Here is a 27380-nt window from a genome sequence, read left to right on the forward strand (position 1 = left end):
TTAAAAAAAAAATTATCAAATCATTAAAACAATTTTATGTAGATCCATGCAGAAAGATACTATTAAGTTTTGTGCTCAAGTACCACTTTTGACTTAAAGTTTACACAAATTCAATTTTTGTATTTTTTTACTAAAGTTTTTTCTGGCTAGCGATTAAGTAAGTATTATAGCTTGTTTGCTTATTAGATTACTTAAGTGCTTGGTTTCAAGTTATCAAGCAATCAAGTAACTAAGCATACAAGTAATCAAGTGATTATGCTTACTTGATTGCTTGATTATTTGGTTACTTGATCATTTTTTTACTTTTATGCTTGGTTACTTAATTGCATGATTACTTGAAACCAAGTATTCAAGTAATCTAGCGAGCACTTAAGCAACCAAAATAGCGATAATGCTTACTTAATCACTATTTTGGCGAAACAGCAAAGTTAGAAAGTATTAAATTGAGGTTCTGTATTCACAAATAAGCATCAAAGCGTTATTTGAAAGTGATTTTATACAATTTTATCACTTTTTTTTTATAATAATTCCTATAGACCTCTCCGTCTCCCTTATTGCTTCTCAAGTAACTAAGCATACAAGTAAAAAATTATCAAGTAATCAAATAATCAAGCAATCAAGTAAGCATAATCACTTACTTGATTACTAATATGCTTAGTTAATTGACTGCTTGATAACTTGAAACCAAGTATTCAAGTAATCCAGCGAGCACTTAAGCAATCAAAACAGCGATTAAGTAAGCATAATATCTTGTTTACTCATTAGATTACTTGAGTGCTTGGTTTTAAGTTATCAAGCGATCAAGTAACTAAGCATACAAGTAATCAAGTAAGTGATTATGCTTACTCGATTGCTTGATTATTTGGTTACCTGGTTACTTGATAATTAGTAGGCACTTAAGTAATCTAATGAGCAATCAGGCAATCAAACAGGCGATAATGTTTACTTAATTGCTATTTTGGTGGCTTTAATGCTCGCAAGATTACTTGAATACTTGGTTTCAAGTAATCAAGCAATCAAGTAACCAAGCATACAAGTAAAAAATTATCAAGTAACCAAATAATCAATCAATCGAGTAAGCATAATCACTTGATTACTTGTATGCATAGTTACTTGATTGCTTGATAACTTGAAACCAAGCACTCAAGTAATCTAATGAGCAAACAAGCTATAATGCTTACCTTATTGCTAGCCAGTAAAAACTAAAGTAAAAAAAAAAATTGAATTAGTGTAAACTTAAAGTCAAAAGTGGTACTTGAGCACAAAACTCTGCATGGATCTACATAAAATTGTTTTAATGATTTGATAAAAAATTTTTAAAATTTTAGGTGTTTTTATTAAAATATAGGCAACTTGCGTTAACACAGTTAAGATTAAGTAAGCATTATAGCTTGTTTGCTCATTAGATTACTTGAGTGCTTGGTCACAAGTTATCAAGCAATCAAGTAACTAAGCATACAAGTAATCAAGTAAGTGATTATGCTTACTTGATTGCTTGATTATTTGGTTACTTGATAATTTTTTAATCTAAATAAATTATACATTTTACAAAATAATATCCTAAGAATAATCTTAAACAGTAAAAAAAACTTTATTACAAAACAACAGTTACCTTTTTAGTAAAAAACAATCTAGAGTAACCCATTTCCCAAAATTTTAATACCAGAGGTAAATTGAATAATATTATCACCCCAAATGTACATAAATCCGCCTCTCAATCTTCTTTTCTATATACTGGTCCAAATATTTATAATAACCTACCTTACGAATTACGTGATTATAAAAATTATGATATATTCAAATTCAAATTAACAAATTGGCTATTACAACAAGCTGCTGATTATACTCTTATATTGTAAATTTCATAACATCAATTACTCTATTCCGCTATAATTGTATGTGCTAATCATCTTAAGCATAAATAGTTTTTTATCTTAATTTAAGAAATGTATTTAATAATATTTATAATTTGCTATAGTTAAGGCTCATGGGCCTCCACACGAGCTTGCTCAGTGAGGCCCATTATACACTTTATTATGTTACCAATGTAATATTTTGTACTGAATAAAAATAATAATTTCTATTATTTAAAGCCACATAAATTGTTATGTGAGGTCGCACTCTCTTGGGCTTGGCTCGGGGAAGAACTCTCCACTTAGCATTACCTAGGTGGACACCGTTTTGTACTTACCGATCGTTCTGTGTGTTTTATGGGACTGTGGGTTATTTGCACTACTTTTCAACGTCATGTCAAACTTAAGGACCACCCTAATGTATATAATATATATAATATTTTTTTTTTTTGTAAAGTCTGTCGGCCAAATGGACTTGGCTGCTCTCCTAAAACAATGACTTCGTTACGCCCCTGGCCGCCGCTTGCCACAGTCACAGTAACTTATAATATAAAAAGGCAGTACAGAAGGGTCGTGGCGTGGCATAGTGGAACGGGCAGGTCACAGATCTACAGGAATTATTATAACCGAAAGTGATAAAATCACAAACTCTTCGATGCGTTTCTGTGGACACTGAACCTTACTTTCATACCTACTTTCTTACTGTGCTGAGTGCTCAGTGCTGGGTTATATTGATAAGCGATAACTGTGCTAGGTTTGGACCACCAACTAAGATACCTAATATAATATCTTAGTTCGAGGTTTGGACTTTAGTCTGTACGGATTTGTACCAGAGTTTATACCTACCACTGATTAATTACACACTGGTAATTTTTTTAAATAGTGATATTCGCAGTAAATACCTTTAATACTGTTAATCAGTCTATATTTATAACCGTTTTATTTAACTAATTAATGTTTAGAACTAAGATTCAAAATTTTGTTTGCAGTAAAAAAATAAATGAGCTAAATCTAATGAAGCTTTTGACATACAATACAATTTAATTCTAAAAAGAAAAATATCTGAAATAATTTTATGGATAAGAATTATTTATAAATCTTTTAAATTTTGTAAAAGAATAATAATTGTATGAAATTCATATAATAAAATATAATCTCATACCGATAACAGAACCGGTTTTACTTTGCGCACGACGGGTGGTCGTGGCGGACCGGCGGTGTTGAAAATACGGCATAGCAGAAAATATTATTTTGTAATATTGAGCGACATCTATGAATAGTATAAAACACTAAATAACGTGTGTCCATATTTTCTATTGACATGAGCTATCACGATATAAAGAAGATAAGGTGACGCCGCTCCAACCAAATCAGTGGGTCAAAAAAATTACGGCATTTTGGTAGTACAATTTTGTCACGTAGATAGCGCCACCATTCGCCCGGAGGCCGACTGACATGGAGCTAATAGGGTTTTTTACATATGATTATACGTTACTGTCATTTTTATTACTAAATATAAAAATATATTACATGCAATTTTATTTTATTACAGGACTATAGATTATATATTATTTTAAAAACCACAATATTCGTATATGTAGTCTAATTAAATGTACTACTTATTCTAATTCCTATTCCACAAAATACGTTTATCGTCGAACGATGACTATCCTTTTATAACAATATATGAAATTATTCTATACGATATATAATATAATAACACGTATTATGTACAAGAAAAAAATTGTCCTCAACCCCTCCCCCCTCCCCCTTCCTATATCGAATTTTAAGCACCAGAGAAGTTTTTTCAAATTGAGTTTATAGTTGTTGAAGGTCTACAGAATAATTCGTTATAAAGAATAACGAAATTTCTGGACTTATAGTTCCGAAGATATTTTAATTCTTACTTAGGTAGCCGCAATTCCCCTTAACACTTAATAATTAAAATATAATTATTAAATTATTATTTATTTACTTCAAGTTCTAAATTACTTCAGAGAGTAACATTGTAACAGTTATATAATAAATACCTATAATATATTAATTAAAACACAATTTTTTTTGGCTCTGGGGGGTTAAACCCGACCCCCCCCCCCCCTGTAATACACCACTGTACATAACAATACATTCTTTCCGATTATTTTAATTTACCCCCGAAAAATAAGCATCGCTTGTGTAAGGTGGATATTAATTACTTTAATAAACCCCAATTAAGTGTCTTCGAAAGCCCGACTACCGTGTAATTCAAACCCAACCATACGTGCAATGCCTAGGGACGAAGTAGCGACATATTCACTGCATTGTGTTCCTAGAGATGATATTTGCATCACAAATAATTGTTTATATTTTGTGTCTACATAATAAACCGTGGCATATATAATTACAAAATACTGTTGTTCTTATTCATTTTTACAAATAACATTCATTGACTAATGTAGATCTTTTAGATTTATAATTTATTGGCAATATTTGCTCTACTATAGATTTATTCTATTACTCTGATCTAGAATTTAGAAATTATGACCATGTATACTAATGATTAATTAGTATTGGAATACTACTTTATATTAGTAGAGTAGCTAAAATAATAAAATAAATAACTGTGCTGGACAAAGACTAGATCAGAATAAATTTAATTTAATTAATTATGAAAGCTATATTCTAGTGCTAATATTTACTTTAATGCCGTTAAAAAACACAGTTTTCGCAATTAAAAAGTTAACAAAATAATTACTTATTACTAAATAAGACAATAAAAATAATAAAAACTCCAAATAAAGAATAATTAACATAAAAATAAAAAATAAAACGTTTATCGTCCATAAGCCGCATAGAAAATATCGGCCTCCGGGCGAATGGTGGCGCCACCTGTACAGCAAAGCTGAACTACCAAAATGCCTGAAGCATTCGACCCCAGATTTTTACTGATAAGAAGTTGAGTGGTGTCACCTTATCTTCTCTATATCGTGTGAGCTATCTATATTCTATATATACTTAATCAATATACCTACTATCCACAGATTCGCATCAAAGCGTTTATAATAATTCTGTAGACATGTGACCTTCCCGCCCCACTATGCCCCGACCTGTAATTGCTTTTTAAACTTATAATTACATTAAAATATAAAAATGGTAATTTTTTGTAACTGGTGTACCGTGCATGTACGTTTACCATTTATTCCACGCGTGGAACGAATTGCGATTGGAATAATGATATCGGGACAATTGATACAAACTCGTTTTTTTATCAAAAAAAAAAAATTATCTTGGAAGAAAAACACTGTTGAGTTCAAATCACTTATCACAGATTAACTTTACAGCCTACGATGTTCGACGCACGTGCATCTTAATAACTAAATAACCACAGACGTCTACAGTAAACAATAAGTCGTTGTAACTAATATTTAAAAATGGGTTCTAAGTCTAAACGAAAATCTACAGTAAAAAAAAACGTAAGTACACTCAATATTTAATCATACTTATTAAGTTATTCCCCTAAGTTCACCTAAAAATGAGTTAATGGATGGTTCATTAAATGACAAATATTCTATATGCTTCTAATATTCATTAATATGTGTCGTTTAACTGCATCTTATTACACAAATACTTATAAGTTTTGTTATTTTTTGCATAAAAACATAGGTTGTACTTATCATTTGGTCTGTAGCACTGAAACCTAAACATCAAACATAGATTAACTCGTAGATAGCCCATAGCAATATACAAATGGAAACCTAGCTTCTAGGAAATGTTTTGATTTTCGTGTAGCTAATTAGCAACTTTAATTAGTAAATATATCTATTTAGGCATGTTGTGATTATAATCGTAACACATAAAATTATTAAAATTTTACATTTTAATGTTTGTAAATCTTTCAATATTGTTTACTAGTCCAATTACTAATATTATTTAATATTGATATTCTTATTCTTTACAGCTTTACTTTTTTTTAATAGTGGTTGAATGGTAGATTAAAAATATAACATTTTAATTATTTATTTACTAATAAACTAATATCTATATCCACAATAATAGAAGTCATATTCTAAAATCATTGTTTTAATTTTAGAAAAGGTTAAAGCAGCTTAAGAAAACTGTTTATCAAGAACCAGAAGACCTAAAAAGAGCACCTCATTCATTTGTTATTCATAGAGGTCAAATAGGTAAAAGTCTTTTACAACTGGTAAAAGATTTCAGGAAAGTTATGGAACCATTTACTGCAGCCTCACTGCAGGTAACAAATGAATTATATTTTAAAAATAATAAATAACAGTAAAACTCGCTACCCTAAGATTAAACAAACTCCAGAAAAGGTTGTATAGTAAAGTCATATATGTTTATCCTTAGTAGGCACACCTTTCATATTCCAAAGAAACATCAACTATGGAGTATACACATTTTTTGTTTGAGTAGATTAAACATTGTATTGAGTAAATTTTAAAGAAAAAATGTGTTTTTGATTGTTGGTTGTGTATAAAAACTTTTTTATTACTCATGCATAAACACTCCAAAAAAAATCATCTATAGTCTAAACAGAAAGGTAAAAAATTAAGCTGATTTGCTGCTGATATATCATTTATCTGATTAGAGTAAATTAAAATGTGTTTTGATTATCATTTACCAAAATTGTATAAATATAAAGGAATTTTCATCAGAAAGCCGGCTTTCTGATTCCCTTTTAAAAATACAATTTATTATTATCTTTCTTACTAATTATTAGATTATTCAATAATTTTTATCAAAGCAACTTTACCTCAAATATTTAATGTTACAACAAACATAACTAAAATCAGTCTTATAAACCAGGTTTATAAATAATAAGATTAAATGTTTTAAAGAGTTGTTTCTACAAAATTACAATAGACTAAAGCATACACCGATATTTGAGCTACAAATTGAAAAATTCCACTACAATAATGGTGCAGCCGTTTTAGTATTATTGTGTGATAACTGCCATACACAGCTACACACACATATACAGTACACATTCATATAATAGGATACCAAAATTAGCATTGTTTATTGTTTTGACAGTTTATGTTTTTTGTACTTAGGTATATAAGAAAAACACAATAAAGGATTTTGTGTCCCTAGCTGGTCCTTTACATGTTTCACACTTGGCTGTGTTTACAAGCTCTGATACAGGGGTCAATTTCCGAGTAGCTAGGCTTCCACAAGGTCCTACCTTGACATTTAAATTGCATAATTATGCACTCAGTAAAGATATTGTGTCATCTTTACGCAAACAAATGGTCAATCCAAAATTGTTTAGTCATGCGCCGCTCATAGTCATGAACAATTTTACTGGAGAAGGACTACATATCAATCTAATGTCAACCATGTTTCAAAATATGTTTCCTACTATTAATGTCACAAAAGTAAGTATATATTTTTTATAAATTATGTATCGACACCCCCCAACAAAAAGTCGTAACTCGCTTTAAAAAAAAAAAAAAATTGTATTTTGAAATCTGATATCACACGTCTTTTGTATTACCGGCGAATAAGGTCGTATCTTGAATCGACCAAAAAAGTTCTATATAACACAATTGAGTAACTACCTTTTTCGTCGGTAATACAGAAAACATGTTATCCGTAAAAAAAAAATGTTAAGTGAGTTATGATTGTTGAGGGCATCAATATCTATACATATATATATATATCCTTGAAGGCCATCATAAGATAGTTTCTAGGCAAATTCGCTATCTGGGATAGGTCATATATACTAATATTCTACAGAGTCTTAGACATATGATTCTATTTGTTTTCAACTTATTGTACTGTTATAGGTGAATTTAAATGATATAAAGCGGTGCGTATTGATGAATTACAACCCTGAAACAAAGTTAATTGAATTTCGACATTATGCAATAAAAACTGTTCCAGTTGGTTTATCTAAAGGTGTAAAAAAAATTGTCCAAAGTAAAGTGCCAGACTTATCCAATTTAAATGACATAGATGAGTTTTTGTTAAAGTAAATTAATACAATTGTGGTTTGTGTTTCTACATTATAATAATCTTAAATTTTTTTTCAGACCTGAACTGCTGTCTGAAAGTGAAGTCGAAGACCAATCGAGCACTATAGTTGTACCACAAAAGCTTGTTAGTCGAGGTAACATTGTGGGTACTCAATCTTCAATACGGTTAAGTGAGCTGGGTCCACGCCTTACATTGCAGGTATGTGTGTATAACTGTAAACTTACTATGAGTGTAACGAAAGCTAAAGGTATAATTGAAATTAATATTTATAGCTCATTAAAGTGGAAGAAGGACTAATGGCCGGTGATGTAATGTTTCACGAGTACATTCAAAAAAATTATACAGAAAATTCAAAAGATATACCAAAAGATTCAAAATAACACCTTTTTTTGTCAGTTGTTTTAAATAAAATATGTTTAATAAACTAGTATAATTGTTTTAATACATTTTTGATCATCTAACATTAAATACATATTAAGCAATTACATCAAATTAGTTGAATTACTTACAATGTGTATGTAAAAAAAGTATGTTTACTACACATTGTTTTGCATAGTCTAGTATGTGGAGAAGTCACTGGTTTTAATATCATCCATCAACTTATTATAATATGAAATACAAAATGATTTATATTTATACATATATCATAATTTTTGCACTGTATAATTAAATGTGTGAATTCTGTTACCTACGTACAATCTATTATGACTTAACTGTCTGTTAGTCGTTATCTACGCTTAGGGAAACTATTATTTAACCAAAAATATTTACTTAAAATTGTATGAGTTTTCAGTTTTAACGTGTTCAATTATTAAGAGGACTCACATGTTTACAACCCATAGATAATAATATGGATATAGATTAAATCGATGACAGTGCACAGATGTGATACTTTTTTGAAATTAAGTTATGTATAGCAAGAAGATTATCTAATACCTTCCAACATATTGTTAACCAATATTAATAGCCAAGAGAGAGTATTTTAAGTCGTTAAAAAATAAAATATTAAACAAATGTCTAAATAGATATAATAAAATCGATTTAGTAAAATTTCGAATTTTTAGAGTCCTGCTACTTCTATTGACTTTGTTAGGTTGAACAAAAATATAACATACTATTTTAATATTATACACCAAAAACTAAATATGCATATTAGACTGTCAAAAAATAAGGTTTAACATTCCCCCCTCCTTCTTATCGTTGTTACTACGACAACTTAGTAACATTTAAATAAGAAATTCTTCAAATTTCAGAGCTTTAGCTCAAAATTAGTACTTTCTCATGAATTTTTTTATGCATTATTTTGATTAACATAGAACATTTTAATTTTTCCTTTAAAATAAATCTAACTTGTAAACTATTCAACATTTTTCGTTTCAAGCTAAATTTCAATAGGCAATATAAAGCACACGCGCGCGCCCGAAGGTTCGAGAACATATAAATGACAGAGGCATTATCTAAATAATTCTAGATACACCGGCGACAGTATAAAAGATCTTTTCTAAAATTGGAAGAAAATGTATTGTATACAAATTACCAAAGAATCCCTCTGGGGATACTGTATCCCACAGTATCCCCAGATTCGTATTAAAGCGCCTTCAAAATCCACGACTGTAGTTGTTAAGTAATTTTTTGGGGTTTTTTCATAATAAAAAGAAATATGTTGTTATTTTTGTTTTATGTATAGATAAAGGCTACGTTTACCTTTAATCTAATTTTCAGCTCTTTTGACCAACCAAAATACCAATCGCATACGATTATAAATTCCGTAATGCTATTACCTATATTCAGTTTAGTAGGGAATAACAGAACCCTTCGTGACTCCTGTAATTATCACTTTCTTTGGCACCTTAGATATAGTATTTACTTTTTTCACTGGTTCTACTGCTCGATGAGAGAGCCTAATGGAAGAAGTGAAACTGTCAATGAAACAGTTGATACCCTAGTATCTTATCTGTAGCTGCAATATTTACATGAACGTTAAAATATAACAGTTGTTGTGACTTCCAGATTCTTCTTCCTGCACTCCTGTGTTTTTCACTGACAATATTCGTTGTATAATGAAATTATTTGTTTTATAAATATAAAACACATAATATATCAATTATTATAATGGCTCAAATTTTACATCATGATGCAAAGAAAAAAAGTATATATTCATACTACATGGTAAATACTACTTCATAGTAAATTATTATTTTAAAATTGTTACAATATTATTACCAATATATTTTGAATTTTCAGTTTTATTCTAGAATGATTAGATTTGTTTTTATTTTCTTAACAATGGCGATACGCCAAATAATTTTCTGCCAAAGGTGTTTAAATTCCTTGTTAGGCATTATTACGGATTGATAGAGATGCTACTCGAGTAAATCTATTTACAGGAAACTAGTTTTAGTGTATGTAGTATAAAATCAATAATCAGCTGTCCCATTGAAGCTAAAATTCACGAAGAAGCACTTGAGAGTTTAAATAGTTAAAAGTTAAGCAGGGTAACTAAAATTTTAGGGATTTCTTATTTGAATAAGCTATTGTCGATTGAAAGGGTATGCTGTAGGAAAAACATTTAAAAAATGGACGAAACTAGTCAAACCCGTATAAATAAAAACAGTCTGTTATATAATAGAATATGCACACTACTTTATTTGAATGAGTTTATATTTTGACATGACAATGGGTTTATATAGAGAATACTTGTAATGTCTAATAATAATAATTAACATACATATGACACTTTGGTCTTTTGCATTATTTGTATAAGTCTGATACTAATAATACTGGTATTTGACAATACAATGATTATTATTATGCATGTATATATATATGAGGCTTATATCAAACTTCCATGATCGTATTCGATTAGTATGAAGTGTCAAACTAAAATCGAAGAGTTTAAGAAAAATATAATAATAATTTGTCTTAAAATACAGTGATGAAGCCATACTGAGATTATATAATAATTATATCAATAATTGTTCTTATATAAAAATGTTAAAAAAAAAAAAAAGAGATTTTTCTGATAATTATTATATAAGTATTATAATAAAGATTATAAACTTTATTAACAGAAAAGGGCAATCATTTGGGTAGGGGCGATGCTACTTCACATTTTAATAATAGTCTATAATATATAAATATATGTTTGAATATAAAAAAAATGTTCACAATATCTAAGTATGTATAACTAAAATGTTAATGCAGGAACATAAAAGCGCTTAGAGCTATTTGGTTGTCATATATTTTTTGTTTCTCTTAACATATACAAATTACGATAAAAAAGTTCAGTTTTCTAAAGCACATCAATGGCTAGGCTTTATTTAAAACATTTTTTTTAAACAAAACTTTTAATTAATAAAAGATCATTGCACATTTATGTAATAATTTATTCATTTTATTTTAGTCTTACCTCATGAGGAGTTTACAGCTTATTTTTTGCACTAGTCTAAGGTGTTTACTGTAGATAAAAATAATATGTTATTTATTTACTTTATTAATTTCCCTAATTCACATTAATGTGTAATGAGATCGAAAATTCACCATATTTTTAACTGTTAAAATTTAAATGCTGTATAAAAAAGAAACATGTAAACTCCGCTTAACAATATTTGTGTAAAAATGTATATTGTACTAAGTCTTAGGTATAACATTATATTGGCACATTAACTTATTGAAATTGTATCAAATGCTATGTACTGGCATACATTTCATAAGGGATGTGTTCAAGTGTTTGGAAAGGTATTTATGTAATACAAATTTACATTTCATAAATAGTTAAAAATTTAAAAAAAAACCTTACTGTCTAAATATAATAATAATGTATAAAAAATTGGTTGTGTCACAAATACGGAAATAATAATAATATCACTTCGTAATAATAACAATTGCTTACAAAATGTAAATATTAAATTTTAAAAGTATGAGTGAAGTTTCTCACAAATTGCATTTACACCCAAGAATCACCACCTTGAGCAGTGGATACATCAACAGACGATACCTTTGGTTGTGCTTGTTCGTTATAGTTCCACATCTCGCCTCCCATGGATACATTTACTGATGGATCATATTGTTTATTCTTTTTCTTTTCGCGATTCACCTGAGCATAAAGAGGTTCTCCGGGTCTTAATGGCTAAATGAAGAAAAAGTAAAATAAATTATTTATAACGAAAATCCCCATTCACCTAATATTTTAATTTTTGTGAATAAACAACAACACATCTTACATGTCCAGGGGGATAAATCAGTACCCCACCAACTGGTGGTGTATGTGTTGCTACTTCAGGATACGGCATATCTGCTAATGGAATATCGTCATTCTACAAACAGATAGAATTTATTGAATTTTGCATCATATATTTAAGTTTTAACAACACTAGAACTAGTTAAAAAACAGTATAAACTGCTTATAAAGATTTTATTGGTAAGTTAACTTTACAACTGTACAACCAGCTTGATGCGCAACATGCTTGAAATAAAATTATTGCAAATTAAAAATTCAATAGTAGCTTAAATAGTAGCCATAACTTCTATTGGCTAAAAATATATACTATAATTACTTTTAATTCATTGGATCTATTATATTTAAAATATAAATTTCTAACTAGGCAATTTATAAATGACTTACAGCTTGATAAGTAGAATTCGCATTTGAGTTTGGTAATGAATGATTCATCTGGGAAGTGACATTTGGATTCGGTTGCCTTTGTATTGTTCTATCTTCATAACGAGTGCCGCCCTGACTAGCCATTGGTCGATTTAGTGTACTATTGGCATTATTTGGTGAATTTACACCACCAGCAGCATTTCTTGCGGCAATCGTTTTAGTTACAAAGTCCTGTTCTCTCCATCCATGTTTTTTATAAGCATCTCTCAATTCTTGATGTTGCCACATGGCAAACAACACTTGACTGGCAAATTTCAATACTCTAGATGTATACTTCTGTCGCTGTCTAACTATGTTCATTAATCTTTCTACTCCACTTGAATCTAATAGTGACCTAAGCAAAAAAGTTTAACGTATTTAAAACCTACGTGACCAAAATGTTTGTAATAGAAATAATTCAGATTGTGTTACTAATAGTATACATAACAGCTACTATGTATGTATAATATCTATACTTGTTCTGTATTGATTTTAGTACTTACCTTGCAAACTCAGCATTTTTCTTAATAACTTCATTTAACGTGGCCAATACAGCTGCTATAGTATCATCTGAAGTTCCCTGGTCATGTTGAGCATTTCCCGAGGGTAGTTTTTGAACCAAATCTCTCATTGCGTACTTGCCTAAAGTTCAGAATTATTAATATATTTCCTCCGTAATTGCATGAAAACATTGACTACGTCAAAAGCCAATTTTCAACTAACCAATAAGTTCCTTATTTCGTTGATCAATAGCCAAGTTCCTCAATGCGGTTGCTACAGCACAAACGACACGATCAACTTCCATACGAAGGAGTTCTACCAAAATAGGTAAGCCTTTTTCTTTACGAACAGCCGCTCTGATTTCAATACTAGGCTGCCAATAACACGCAGCCAAATTCTGTATAGCTCCAGCTGCTGCTTCTAAAGTTTCTGGATTTGAACAACTTTGAAGAAGTGCCAAATATGATTGAACAACCTTTTAAAACAAATCATTATCAGTATATAGTAACCTTATAAATAAATATGTTACTTATGCACTCACTTCTGGCTGCCATAAAAGTTCCATTCCTTTAGCTGGTTCTGTTCTAGGTATGATACGGTTGCTAGGATTTTCTTTTGGCGACACTATAATATCTTTTTTCTTTTTACTAGCACCAAAACAACCTAGATTTTCTCCTGAAAAAATATAAAACATGAAATTAGATTAAATGCACAAGTATGATAATATTTTCTAATCCCACCTTTGGGTTGTGGACCAACTCTACTTTGAGTAGGTAAAGGGTGCTTGTCATAATTTGGGTCTTCAACTTCTTGACAACGATAAGACAAGTTTCTCAAAATACAAACACAATTTTCAACACTTTTATTTCCAATATTAGATTTTTCTACTGCAGTTGATATAACATACAGAAGTGAGTCAATCAAATGTTCACATTCCCGTAATTTCCTTCGAGCATATTCACCAGCTGAGCTTATATTCCTAAAATCCAACACAGAAGTTTTATTCAATAACGATACAATTTGTTTTTTTTTTCTTTTAGAAAGGGCAACATTCTCTCTGGAGATTTTTAAACCCTTGTAAGTTCTGTGATAGATGTGGTTGGTCTGTTGCCAGCAGTGTGTAGACAGTGCGCTTAAAATGTATGTAATTCAAAGACGTGCAGAAACAGTATGAGCTTTTGGCAGGCAACTTGTCCCAACTATATCTACACCACTGATGGCCGGAGAAGGTGTGGCAGTTCTTTTTTACTGTATAAGTTCTTGCATAGTAAACTGAGCCCCCTATGACCAGAACTAGCGACAGTGTGTAGTATAAACTAACCCCTTAGCCACTTGTTCTCAATACAATAATAACACAAAAATTAAATTATGAGTACCTTAATACTCCAGAAGTATTTCTGAATACAGTTGACCAGCATATATCACTACATGCAGTTGGACTCCATCCTGAATGCGGTATCAATATCTGATTCACAATGGTGGAAAGTCCATCATCAATAATTGATTTTTTCAAATCCTACACACAAAGGACATAATTTATTTTAAAATATGTTTTCCAAACATATCTATAAATTTTACCTCGCATGACGATAAATTCCATAAAACTCCAGTGACCAATTCCTTAACTTCCGCATCGGCAGATTTATGCAACAAGTTTATTAATAATGGTATTCCACCAGCATCTTTAATAGCTCGTTTGTTTTCATCGTTTTGTCTCCCATATGATAAATTTCTACAAGTAAAGAATACAATATAGAAAATACTTATGGTTTTTAAAAACAAGCTAGTTTTTTACCTTAGAGCCCCACAAGCATTTCTGTAAACATCAGGGCAATCATGATTTAAGAGCTTGACCAAAGCAGGTATTCCCCCTAATGCTCTTGTTTTTTGTTTATTTTGATCGTCCATGTAACATAAATGCTGCAAGTAAGCTGCTGCATTTGCTTTGATCAAATTATTTGGATTGGCCAAAAATGTTATGACTTCTGGAAGATTTGGATCTCTCCATCTAAGTCCTAAAATAAACATTTGTTAGAATTTTATTTTAAACTGATATTTTACTACAAAATACCTTGAGCCATTGGATCTCCACATTCATCCATATTCCAGGAGCTACTCATTTGATCTGAATAAATAATATTAAACTATATTAATTTTAAAAGATCATTATTTCTTACAAACATGTTTAAAGATTTCAATATCAGAAAAGAATAAAGTGGGATGCATTATTTTCAAACTTTTTTTTAAAAAAACTTACCATAACAATCACCAGGTGACGGTGTTATCCGATGATAGTGATCATGATTTGGATGCATTTGTGTATCCAGTTCTTCATATCCTGAAGGTGGGTATGGCAATCCTTTTCTTATATAATCTTCAAAATATATTGTAAAACCAATTATTATTACATAGGTAACAATATTTAACATAATATTATGAAACATACAATTTTTGTTGTCTCAAAAAAAAACTACAGCATTTACAAAGTATTAGTTCTCTAAAAAGTAAATGACACATTAAACATTTTAAAGTTTCTTAAATATAATATTTTAACAAGGATGTTTTTGGGCTGGATACAAACAAAAAATGTTGAGACAAAAAAGTCGTCGGAGTCTGGTGAGTTTAGCGTGACCAGTTCATGGTTCAATCACTGGCTGTAAATCTAAACTTTTTGCAATTTTGTTTTAGGTTACTATCAGGTTATTAACGGATGATTATAGGGATTATTACCCGATGATTATTAGGAATTTTTTTCGACCATTTTCTTGGGAGGTTATTATCAGATCTTTTTTTTTATTTTATCAGGTTATTACTAAGTTATTACAAAAAATTGCGTTAAATGGAGTGAAAGTTAGAAGGTTGTAGATATTGGTAGGGGGAAGGAGAGGACATTTTTGAAATTCAATCAAGATGATTTGGTTATATTGTCATCTAAGCTCTAAAACATATCCATGATTCTATGCTTTTCTGTGTAGCAAAGAAAATTACACCACTGACATCACTTTATAGTTTACAATGTTTCTAGTGGCATTGAGACATTCATGTTTATATAGTTTTCGGCCTAGTACTAAAAAAGCGCCTTTTTTATAATTTAAGAAGCGTTTGTACTAGTATAGACCTCACGGTCAGTTTTGAATATCAATCAATGTGATTACAATACTGACCGTGTATGGGGCCTATTACATTGTCACTGTATTGAGTTGGTAGTTAAGTAGAAGAATTTTTCGATAATAATTTTTACCTTGAGCCAAGAGCTGTTGAGGTGGAGGAGATTCGCTACATGCACTAGGGCTGGGAGGTGTAGGAGCTGTTTCATTGTAGTCATGGCCATGTTGATTAGAATGAACACCAGTATCGTACATCTGGTATGCACTTCCATCTAACTTAGCACCTTGTTGACCAACTACATTATTATAATTGGAATACGAAAGTCCAGAGTGAATACCAACATAATGATCATAGTCTTGGCAACCAGGATTATAGTTTTGGTAGTCATTATTAAAATGTCCTGAAGGAGTAAATCATCTAATTAGTTAACATAAATATAAAAACATATAATATTGTAAATAATAAATACAAACCAGATTCTGACATATGAACTGAATTATTAGGTTGAGTAGACGAAGCAGAGGATGATGATACTCCTAATGTATACGGAATGTAATCTATTGAATGACCATTAGGTATCATATGATGAACTTCTCTCACAACTTTAGTAACAGTTGTAACCTAAAGGTAATTTAAATATTTTAATTATTATACAATGTTTCTTTATTAAAATACAAAATAGTGTTGGATCATTCCTGAATGTATCATTACTTTGGAACGAGTACAGAGGGAGGCAATTTTATTTGCTTGTTCCTCGTAGTTCCTACTGGTTTAATATTTCACGTCCATACAGAACGACAATATAACGCTAAACCAGTAATACTGACCAAAAGTTAAACGAAAAGAAAAATGTTACTTCTATGTTAATAGACCATGAGTACATGTTGGTAAATAATAGAATTACGATAACAAACTTGTTAATTGTTATACTGAGTACCTACTAGTTTGTCGTTCATGAAGCTGGGAATTTATTGGTTGTTGGTACATTTTCTTTACATTTCTTATTAAAGTTTTTTTTATTTAATACAAATATAAATATAAAATCAATATTATTTCTAAGGCTCAGATTTGTATGTATTAAAAAAAGCCATAAGCACATAAAACATAATATATATGTAATACAAAATTGCAAGAAACAAACTATTATATAGATACACAAGGGTTGTTTATACTTAATTTTTAACCATTTTTATAATGCTATGTTTTTTTACTAAACTGAGGAGCGTTAGGTAAGATGAAACCCTTGTGGTTTAAAGAACAATTGTTTGTTTATTAATAAATTGTTAAAATTTAAATTTTGTACAAATATTATTTTGGGTACTAAGAATAAATGGCACTTATTTAAATTCTTAAGTCAGTTAGTGTTAGTAATAATGATATAATGTCTATCATTCATAGATTATAAGTACTAATTAGAACGATGGAACAAAACATTTAGAATTGTTTCTTTTATAAAAAAATTTACCAATTGGAACACTTCCTAGAAAGGAACGAAAATTCCCATGACTAATACGAAATAAGATTTAAAACATACTTGTTGAGTTGTTTGATGTTTCTTTGTTTGTGAAACTAACAAAGGTTTTTCATTGCACTGAGCTGATGAATTAGCAGAATGACTTTCTGGAAGGCCGTTGCTTGAATATGTAATGTCATTTGAATAAGAATTATTTTGAGATAAATCGGTCTGCGACCTAAAAACACAAAAACATAAAGAAATAAACATCAATATTTTTTTAAAAATTTTGGATACTGTTTAATTTAAAATGTAAAATATTACATTTTAATTTATTATGGAGTCTTACCACTAATATAAAACACCTAAAAAAAATATATTTCAAACTAAAATAAAAATACAAAATATAAGAAGAAAATGTCAAGCAAAGAACAATATAGATGAATAGTTTTATTTTATTATATTATTGACTGCGTATGTAGGTGTCACACAATATCATCAAAATGGTGGTTTTATATCAGCTTTTATTAATTTGAAGCTCAAGCATTGGGAAGTAGTTTTGGCGTTTTCTATTTAACTCATCCTATACTTCATTTTTATTGTAAACTTTACAGTTTATAAAACAGATTATCGTTATGTCTATCATAAGAAAAATTTAATAAATTACATAATAATTATAAATAAAATATAGTAATATTAATTGTGGAGAGAATGGGCTATGGTAAGGGACAAATAAACAAGTGAAGCAGGAGGGAACTTTGAAGAAAATAAGGGATAGGAGACTAGCATAATCCGTTTTACCTGTAAGGATATTGGAGAGGAAAGAGAGATTACATGCACGTCTGCTGTTGGAGAGACTAAGGACTGGAAAATAGTTATAGAAAGGATAAGGGATTTTGAGTTCTCAGAACAAGCACACAAAGGAAGAGTGTTGCTGGACCCTTTTAATGATGGACTTCATAAGTAGTAGGTGGTTCCCATTGGACTCTACAATATTTGACATATTTGAGAATGAAGTCCAAGAGCTTGAAGGCCTAACAAGATATCAACATTTGTGGTCATGAAAAGACTTTTAAGTTTGGTAGTATCCAAAAGTGAAAACCATTCATGACTAGTGAAAAGTCATGAATGTTGTATAGCAGTGACTTGAAAAATTAGGGGACCTGGGAGTTTTAGCTTCCTAATGTGAGTAAAAAAAGTATGCAAAATCATCATACTGCAGAAATTCAAAGGGGGAACAGATGAAAATTCATACATATTAAAAATGATTATAATACATTTTCGGTAAATGAAAATTAACTCATGTGAATTTATACTCGAATAAACATAAATGATAGACTGAAAATTTTCATTTTAACTATTTAATACTGATTGGTTATCTTTTCATTCAGAAAGTGAAAAACCAACATACATTTTTTATCTAATTAGTTTAAGTTAATTAACTTAAATTATTTACACTCCTAAACATTCAAAGAGAAATGTACGAGTCAAAAATTATTAAAATTTTAACAAATTATTCAAAGCAGTTAAACACCTTGCTTCAAAGCAACCTTGAGGATAAATACTTCCTATTTAAGTTACTTAAGTTTGGAGCAAAAAGAATGGATATAGAATTTGTGAGTAATAATATAATATAAATTAGGTTGGCAGTCTTACTTTTCAAAACTAAACTTTAATTGTTTGTATTACACACAGCAAGTTCTATTTTGAGTTAAATATATGCTCAAACATATATTTTTTTTGATACCTAAGTTTCTCATTTTAATGTCATATAAATTTAGAATTTTTAGATTTTTCTTTCACATAACGAGGAAAACACTATATTTTATTGTATATATATTTTTATTGTATTGATAAACATTTTTCAGTTAGACTATACTTTAAATATTTTTCACCTGCTATTTAGATTGAAACTAAAATCAAAATTTTTTTGAAATTAAATTGTTAAAATTCTAAATTTTAAACTTAGAATACATAGGTTGTAGTTTAGTTTGAATAACACTGAGATTTCATAGATCATGAGAGAAGGCAAGAACGGATTCTGGATTAAGACTTAGAAAGGCACGTTTATATTGTTCTATATTAAAATTATAATAATTTTACTATTCCCACCCTTAGTTCCAATATTAATAATAAATACAAAATATACATAATAATTATTATATTATTTAAGCAAAATATGTTTGCAATAGAGAAGACAATTGCCTCTAGTGCTATCCCTCTGTATTCACTCATCTTGTCATTTTAAAATTTTGACCTTAAAATTAGGCTATATGCACCCCCGCTTAAAACGTGACACAACTGGAAAAATTCCATTTTCCAATAGAGTCATTTAAAAAATTACAACATTTTGTTAAATTTTTTGTAACTTCATTAACTGATCAATTTATTTGTTTTTTCCCCTAAACTTTCTATGTATGCTTCTCTCCTCCTCTTCCCTATAAACTGTCGACATTCTCTATTTTTAATAATAATATTGTAACAGTAAAATATTGTAACACCAAGTGACATGACCAGTGACGTTTGTGCCATCTATCGGTGAAAAATAATAATAGACTTATGAAGTTGTCACACAATAAAAATATGATATTTATTTAAAATACGCTATAATAACCTCAAAAATCATGTTTTTTCAGTTGTGTCACTTTTTAAGCGGGGGTGAGATATGAGCATAATAATTTTTTTTTTTTTTAATGTATGAAAATAGATGACTTTTAGCATTAATTATAAAAAATAATAATACAATTTAACGCAATGGTTAACAAAAAAAAGTAGGTATGTTATGAAACATTTGTTTTTAGTCAATATATAAACTAAGCAGAGTTATAGCTGAAAATGTGGAAAAAGTAGAAACTGTAATTTATTAGTAATAATTATGTATTATTAGATAATGATTAAATTATGAATGATGCACAATGCAGGATTATTCAAATTGTATGTAACAATAATTTTGTCTATAAAATAATTAATTTTGTCAAAAATTATATTTAATGTTTAAGTTAAAAAACTAAGTAAAAGTATTTCGATTTTGCGCCATACAGCGTAAAGGTCGCTCTACTTATCAAAAAAGAAAATGCCAACATTTTTCTGTTATGAAACGTTCATACACTTTGCGTGAACCTAAAATTAAAAAAAAAAAATTTAATTAAAAATTCAGAATAATTTTTAACGAAAAATACCTAATTTTTTTTAAAAAAATTTCTTAAAACAGTATTTATTATTAATTAAGTAACAATAATTAATAAACTTCACGCAAAGGCCAGTAAGTTAAAGAAAAAAATTCGCCAAACTACATGTCAATCAGATTAAAATTCATTGGGCTACATTGTACGGCAAGCAAAATATTTAGTTTTTTACAAAAACGCTTTTAAGATATCAATTTTTCAATTTTTTGACACGTGCTATTGGTAGATCCCCTCCCGGATTTGAAAATTTTTATTTGCATTTTTATACTCTCCCCCTTAACAGGTAATTCAGTCCACAAAAAAAAATTTATATTTAAACTTATTAAGTTAAGATTTGTTAATACAGTGTTTATAAACTTCTATTTTCAAAAGAACAGAATTAAAATGGTTTTTATTTTATACATTTTCAATAACACTAAATTTTAGAAATTTAGCAGAAATATTTTTACTTTATTGTAATATATGACACCTAGCACAAAATTTAAAATGTATAGATAAAATGTGAAAGCTAATCATGCAGTTACTTCTACTATCTAAATAATTTTTTAGGTTTTTTAATTATAAAAATGAAAAGTTAAATAATAAAATAATTTTAAGGTAACAGTTTTAATTGACACATGAAAATTCTTTAATTGATTAATAAAAGAAACTAGACGTACAAAAAAAAAAACAAAAGTTGACAATAATCTACTATATTTATATTTAAATAAAAGGTAATAATTTTGTTGTTCAATGTACTGTATTATATACAACAAAACTATATTATTTGTCATGAGATGCTAATCTCTAAGCAACATTAGTAAAAATAATAACAAGTGTAAATTAAAATGTAATTATTATATAAGCAAGCAAAAAATCAAATTATATTTTGTTAAAAAAGCAATACCTCTGTGTAATTTCAGTGCAAGTAGTGAAGCTTTGCTCTTGGAGCTTCTCCACCCTCCTGTTCACCAACCTGTCACCCAAGCAAATTTGAATAATATAAATAATATGTACAACACAAATTCACACGACTTGCAAGATAACATAAGTACTTAAATTGTACATACGATTATCTCATTTTATAGCCCAAGCCCACATTATAGCACAACAATGACAACAATAATCTTAATGTAATAATATTTTCATGCTATTTACTTTTGAATTTATTTTATTGAACTGCTAGGTTTTGTTTTTTATTACATTAAAACAATGAATTAATGTAGCGTTAATTTTTAAAATTTAAAACTTACTATTTTTTTTTATTTTGTATTTTAGTAGTATTAACATCTAAAATGTCGTAAACTTCATTAAAAATTTGTTCAAATATTCTCAAAGCATATTATATATATAGAAATATATAGAAATCTATTAAAAAAATATATATATATATATATATTATAGTGTGTATCATTACACGCATCTAAAGTGAATACTCTTTACATCGATGTAGCTGAATGACACTGAAGAGCAAATTTGAGAAAACATTGATCTCGGGGAGATGGAAGAAAAGAAGAACTGACAATTATTTATTTTGTAAATGCACATAAAAAAAATGTAAAAAGTTTATATTCAGAGCTGAAGATTGAACCGTAAACCGCACTAAACACACCAGACTAGACTATTAAATGTCTATAGACGTTAATGTTCCAGAGTCGCATAAGCAAAATTATTTTATCTAATAGATAAATGTGGCCCAAATTGAACTAGTAGCAATAAATAAATTTAAGTTTATAATTGAGTTTATTAAAATGTTCATTAACTTGTAAAGAATGATTTATTTACATTGTTTAAGTTTTTTAGAACAATACACTATTAATCACTGAATTCCAACATGTTTTAAAATAATTGAGAATATGCAAAAATATACAATTATGACCATGTATATAATAGTCCATTTTTTTTTAATATCTACTTTCAATATTTAAAATAAATAGTATATAAAATGATTAATTAGATATTGTTGTTAGTACATTATTTGCTTGCATTTAGCATACAATTGCATTATTAATTCAAAAAAAAATAATAAAATATAAACTTACAAACATGAGTCAACCAGCTGATTACTCATTGATAACTGACTCTGGATCTGCCTAAAGAAATTACAAAAATATTAATTAGTTTTGAAGTATTAAAAATATATACATTATAATTTTAGCTATATACTGTTCTACAATTAAAAACACATACTGAAGTGATTAACACAAATTAAACAAAACAGAACTAACAAATAAATGGCATGACAATTATATAAAATTAAAAAAGGAAGTAGTACCCACTTCTTATGTCTTAATGTTTACTTCAAACTAAAAAATATTTGAGTATGCTTAAAATGTTTTTAAAGTGTCTCAATACTATAGATTTTGTTCATGAAATAAGTATTTACAGTATACTCGGCTTTATTGGGACCCATCGGTTGCATGTTATTTTGTCCCAATAAAGCATTGTCCCAATAATCTTAAATTTAAATAGGTATGTAAAAATACAAATTTCCTGATAGTTGGGTACTGATTTATTGATATGGAAGATTATATTTATAATAAATAACATAATGTACTTATTTATGAAAAAAAAGTATTTACACGTTTCATTTTTAGAAACAAATCTGAATCTATATTTAGAATTGTCAACATCTGAATCCGTACGATCACTGATTTTTGTACTCCTAAAATGTCTTATAGAAGATGAGTACTACATCCTAGCAGCAGTAATTATTATTGAGAGTTTCAATTTTTTGCGAGAGGGATAGTTCTTTTCAAGACATTGTTACTGTATGGACCACGCATAATTAACAACTGATAGACTCAATAACGTGTTTAACATAAACACCATAGCAATAATAGCAACAATAAGTGTTCTACTAACCAAAATAACTTAGGGAAATGAATAATTATTGGGCATAATTGACGTACTCTATAATAATATCCCAATTAATCAATAGATATCCCAAATAAGCAGTAAACATTTACCTTACAATCATTAGTTATTTAAGTAAATGAAGAATTGTCTCGATATAGCGGTTATCCCAATTCACGGGTCTTCTTTTTAAGTGGAATCTAATGTATACATTTATGGCCCACATAACATAATATTTATAATAATTTTTTATGATACTACCTATTGTTACTAGTGGTTTAAAATTTATCAAATTAGTTCTATTAAAAACAAAATATACGGTAGATGGTCACCATAGTTTAAATCAGCCTTAAGTCAAAATTTATAATTAAAAAATGATTCTGTACTGTCTAAAACTAAAATTATAAAATCAAAATATTTCTTAATCGTCTATGGAATGGGTAAATCGACACTTGAAATGTACCTAATCTACTGCAGTCAGATATGCAAGTCAACAACGGAACAACAAATACACTTGAACGCAATTTTTTATTTGTTGATAATCTAAGATAGGAATTGTCGTTGTCTAGTAGTTCAAAAGTTATATTTACTTGAACTTTGCATCTGAAACCGCCAGTGATCGGGTTGAGTATAAATTGCTAATTAGCTAATTACAAATATGTTTTGCTCGGTGCTTACACTACGCTCGGTAATGACCCTAACCGATTACGAACATTCAGGCTTGTGTCCAAATGCACTAAGAAACGCTAACCATAATTTATTGACAACATACAAAATATACAGTATTTAAATTGCACAGGTACCCAAGCGAGTATGTTTGGATGTGTTGGTGAAACGGACGTCAGTAAGTACTGTGATGCACGTTTAATTATTGTACTTACCTCAGGTGTTAAAATGTAAAAATATATTAACAGGAAGCTATCATATCCTTGCGTGGGCGTTGTAATCCAGTGAACGGTACTGGCCGACACGACGACATTGAACGTTCGTGATTTCGTCGTCGTAATTGATACCGTTTATGTTCGAGTCGAGACTAGTAATACCTAGTAGTAATAAATGTTAATTACAAATCGGTGACGGCCGACGGCGTTGTTTGCGGCTAAACACTTAACGGCGAATGAGGCTGCGACGACACGACAGAGATTCGCACATACCAACCAACGCACACGGAGATAACGCGAAAAGAACACAAATTCACGTTGAAATCCGCGGAAGCAATAATAAATTTTAATGTGTTCGTGTATTATCATACAGCCGAAACGCTGGTCGTCCTCATTTATACGTCATCAATCGTCGTATTACGGGAATTGTGTAGTAGGGGAAAAAGCACTCGCACACAACAAACGGGGTATTATCATCGTGGGGCGAACGTCAGCGTGATACTTTTGATAGGAGGCTGGAGGGGGAAATGAGTGCGTGCGTGTTGTTGTACACGACGACGGCCGTGTGCGAACGGTATATACGCCCTAAAAATAAACAACAGAAACTATCGTACCGACGACGTACGACGGCGTTTTGTTTGTTGCTGTTATATTTATTACAGTTTCCTTATCAATTTGTAATTTTTAATCGCAATACACCATTATCCATTAATTATATTATTATTGTTAATGTTTCTTTTATATTGCCGAAGACGCTACAGTAATATTAACGCAAATCTGCCGAGTGCCGGGCTGTGTGTGTGTGTGTGTGTGTGTATATGCGCGCGCGCATACTTGTATATTGTCCACGAGCAAACTGCGCATAGATAGAAAGTATAAACCTTTTGGCTTTTTGCTCCCGTTAGGTCATGTGTAAAGCCGCTTCGTCGGTGGAGGTAAAATTATATTAACGCCTTACCGAGCTCACGAGTTACAGGGGGCGGTACGGCGTCTGAGGAAAATAAAAAACTTCCGTTCATGTTAAGAGAGCGTCGCACCGGTGATTTTAAGTGGTAAAAACATGTTTACGCCAACTGAAAATAACTCGCTTAATTTTGGTTTTAAAGTAGAAGCACCTATAATAAAATTAAAAGAGGACAATATTCCGGAGAGCAAAACGGTGCGTTTTTTAAAAAAAAATCTTTTTTTGAAAGTTACAGTCATTTAAAAATGTTAAAATAGCCGTTATTTCTAAACTATGTATTGAGCGTTATACTTGGAATATTGAAAAAAAAAGCACCGTCTCGCCCTCTGGAATATTGTTTTCTTTTAATTTTATAATGGGTGCTTTTACTCTAAAACCAAAATTAAGCAAGTTATTTTCAGTCTGCTTAAACATGTAGAGATGAAAAAACATTTTTAAATCGCTTTCAAAGATGCTGTGATAGTCCAAAAAATAAATTAACTACCAGGGTTCAAACCCCCCCTTACACTTTATTTAGCTTAATACTTAAATTTTATAATACCGTTAGTTCTTTTAATTGTTATCACATATCAGTTATCAATATAAAAATTACAATTGTTCAAAGGGTAAAAACATACCTTAGAAATACTATGAAAGAGGTAAATTGTAATCATATACAATTTTTAATTGTATTTTAATCATCTAACTTATTTTAAACAGGATCGTCTAAATGGCTTAGTTCTTCTAAGCTAGTATCGAGATGAATTTGCCAAAAAGCCAAGAAAAATAGATATTTTGTTATAACTTATAAGTGTTAAAAAGTGAAATAAACTTAGTGTTTTTTTTTGCAATACCTGAAAAAGTATTAGATGAATTAGCAAGTAAGCAAAGAAAAATACAATTTTTTTTATAAGTGAAACTAATTTAATGAGTTTTCCAACCATGAACCCCCCCCCCCATAAAAAAATTCCTGTCTACGCCACTGTAGCGAGTCAGTTTTCTTACTTAGTTATTTTGAATTTTGCATGACCAGTGGCGTATTTTTTTTTTTTTGGGGGGGGGGGGAGTTTATGGTGTCTGGACACCCACCTGGCTAAAAAAAAAATATATTACACATGACAAATTTGTATTAAATATACAACAAATTAATATATATATTCTTATAATGAAACCACTTATTTAACAATACAAAGACAAAGGCATTCTTAGTATAATTTTACATTAAAACTTTTGGTATAAATCTAGTTTAGCGACCACGCGTTTTTTTCGAATTTTTTTTTTCAAACTGTGTGTTTTTTTAACGCTGAATACGATGGTGAAGTCAGATTTGGTCGGTCGGACTTGCTTTTGAAGTTGTAAGCAAAAACTGAATTTTCTTATTTTTTTTTAGTGCAATAACTTCGTGAATTTTAACTTTTTTTGAATTTTGTTTTATTAAAAATTGTATTTTTTTATGCTTAAAAAAATGACGCAAACAGAAATTGAACATCATACTTACTTTTCAAGTTATAAGCAAAAACATGATTTTCGGAATTTTCCTTAAAAACGCAATACTGCGCTAAAAAATTATCGGTTTTTAATTTTTTTTTATTTATTATATTTGTCAATAGATTTTAAAGTTTTTGGCAAAGTCAGAATTCACCTAGCATACTTACTATTTATGTTATAAGCAAAAACTTAATGATTGTAATTCAGCGGCAGCGGCGGCTAGTGTTTGCTGGCGGCGCGATGCGGCAACTGCGGCCGCAACAGCTCGCCGCTGCACTATACATTTGTCGGCTACGCTAGTTCGCGCTGCTACTGTATTATTACTATTAGAATACTATTACTATTACTAATGATTATTATATTATTTGAATAATATTATCAACGATGTGATATCATTATTGGGTATAAATCTACTTTACCGGGCACCCTTTTTTTTCGATTTTTTTTTTTTAATCGATAGTATTTTTAATACCGCGCACTGCACAATAACCCGGCTACAGCCGGGTCGACTA

At 29.5% G+C, this 27380-nt stretch overlaps 2 protein-coding genes across 6 annotated transcripts; one reads left to right on the forward strand and one right to left on the reverse strand.

The window, feature by feature from the left end:
- The first annotated feature begins 5162 nt into the window (after nucleotides 1-5162).
- LOC126844447 (protein Peter pan) lies at nucleotides 5163-8276 on the forward strand. The gene is made up of 6 exons (XM_050582651.1): nucleotides 5163-5305; nucleotides 5923-6087; nucleotides 6908-7231; nucleotides 7643-7827; nucleotides 7889-8030; nucleotides 8105-8276. Exons 1-6 carry the CDS (start codon nucleotides 5264-5266, stop codon nucleotides 8210-8212), a joined length of 966 nt encoding a protein of 321 aa, XP_050438608.1. The 5' UTR covers nucleotides 5163-5263; the 3' UTR covers nucleotides 8213-8276.
- A 3163-nt stretch (nucleotides 8277-11439) lies between these two features.
- On the reverse strand, nucleotides 11440-27151 carry LOC126844220 (catenin delta-2). Of its 5 annotated transcripts, none has more exons than XM_050582232.1 (19): nucleotides 27036-27151; nucleotides 24438-24599; nucleotides 22743-22793; nucleotides 21608-21676; nucleotides 17618-17774; nucleotides 16557-16704; nucleotides 16217-16483; nucleotides 15233-15349; nucleotides 15047-15100; nucleotides 14771-14990; nucleotides 14554-14707; nucleotides 14352-14491; nucleotides 13716-13954; nucleotides 13517-13650; nucleotides 13198-13450; nucleotides 12978-13116; nucleotides 12457-12829; nucleotides 12056-12148; nucleotides 11440-11961 (listed from the first exon to the last, which is right to left on the reverse strand). In XM_050582232.1, exons 3-19 carry the CDS (start codon nucleotides 22769-22771, stop codon nucleotides 11779-11781), a joined length of 2769 nt encoding a protein of 922 aa, XP_050438189.1. In that variant the 5' UTR covers nucleotides 22772-22793; nucleotides 24438-24599; nucleotides 27036-27151; the 3' UTR covers nucleotides 11440-11778. The 5 variants fall into 5 exon arrangements, with proteins under 5 accessions (XP_050438189.1, XP_050438188.1, XP_050438187.1 ...); XM_050582231.1 differs by lacking the exon at nucleotides 27036-27151 and adding an exon at nucleotides 22980-23157 and having other exon boundaries at nucleotides 24438-25617; XM_050582230.1 differs by lacking the exon at nucleotides 27036-27151 and having other exon boundaries at nucleotides 24438-25616.
- Between the last annotated feature and the right edge of the window lie 229 nt (nucleotides 27152-27380).

Source organism: Adelges cooleyi, unplaced genomic scaffold (genome assembly GCF_023614345.1).
Source record: "Adelges cooleyi isolate 19-005CV unplaced genomic scaffold, UGA_ACOO_1.1 ACOO_flye_CR_arks_rails_tigmint_CR_PRNA_651, whole genome shotgun sequence".
In the NCBI taxonomy this organism is placed as follows: domain Eukaryota; kingdom Metazoa; phylum Arthropoda; class Insecta; order Hemiptera; family Adelgidae; genus Adelges; species Adelges cooleyi.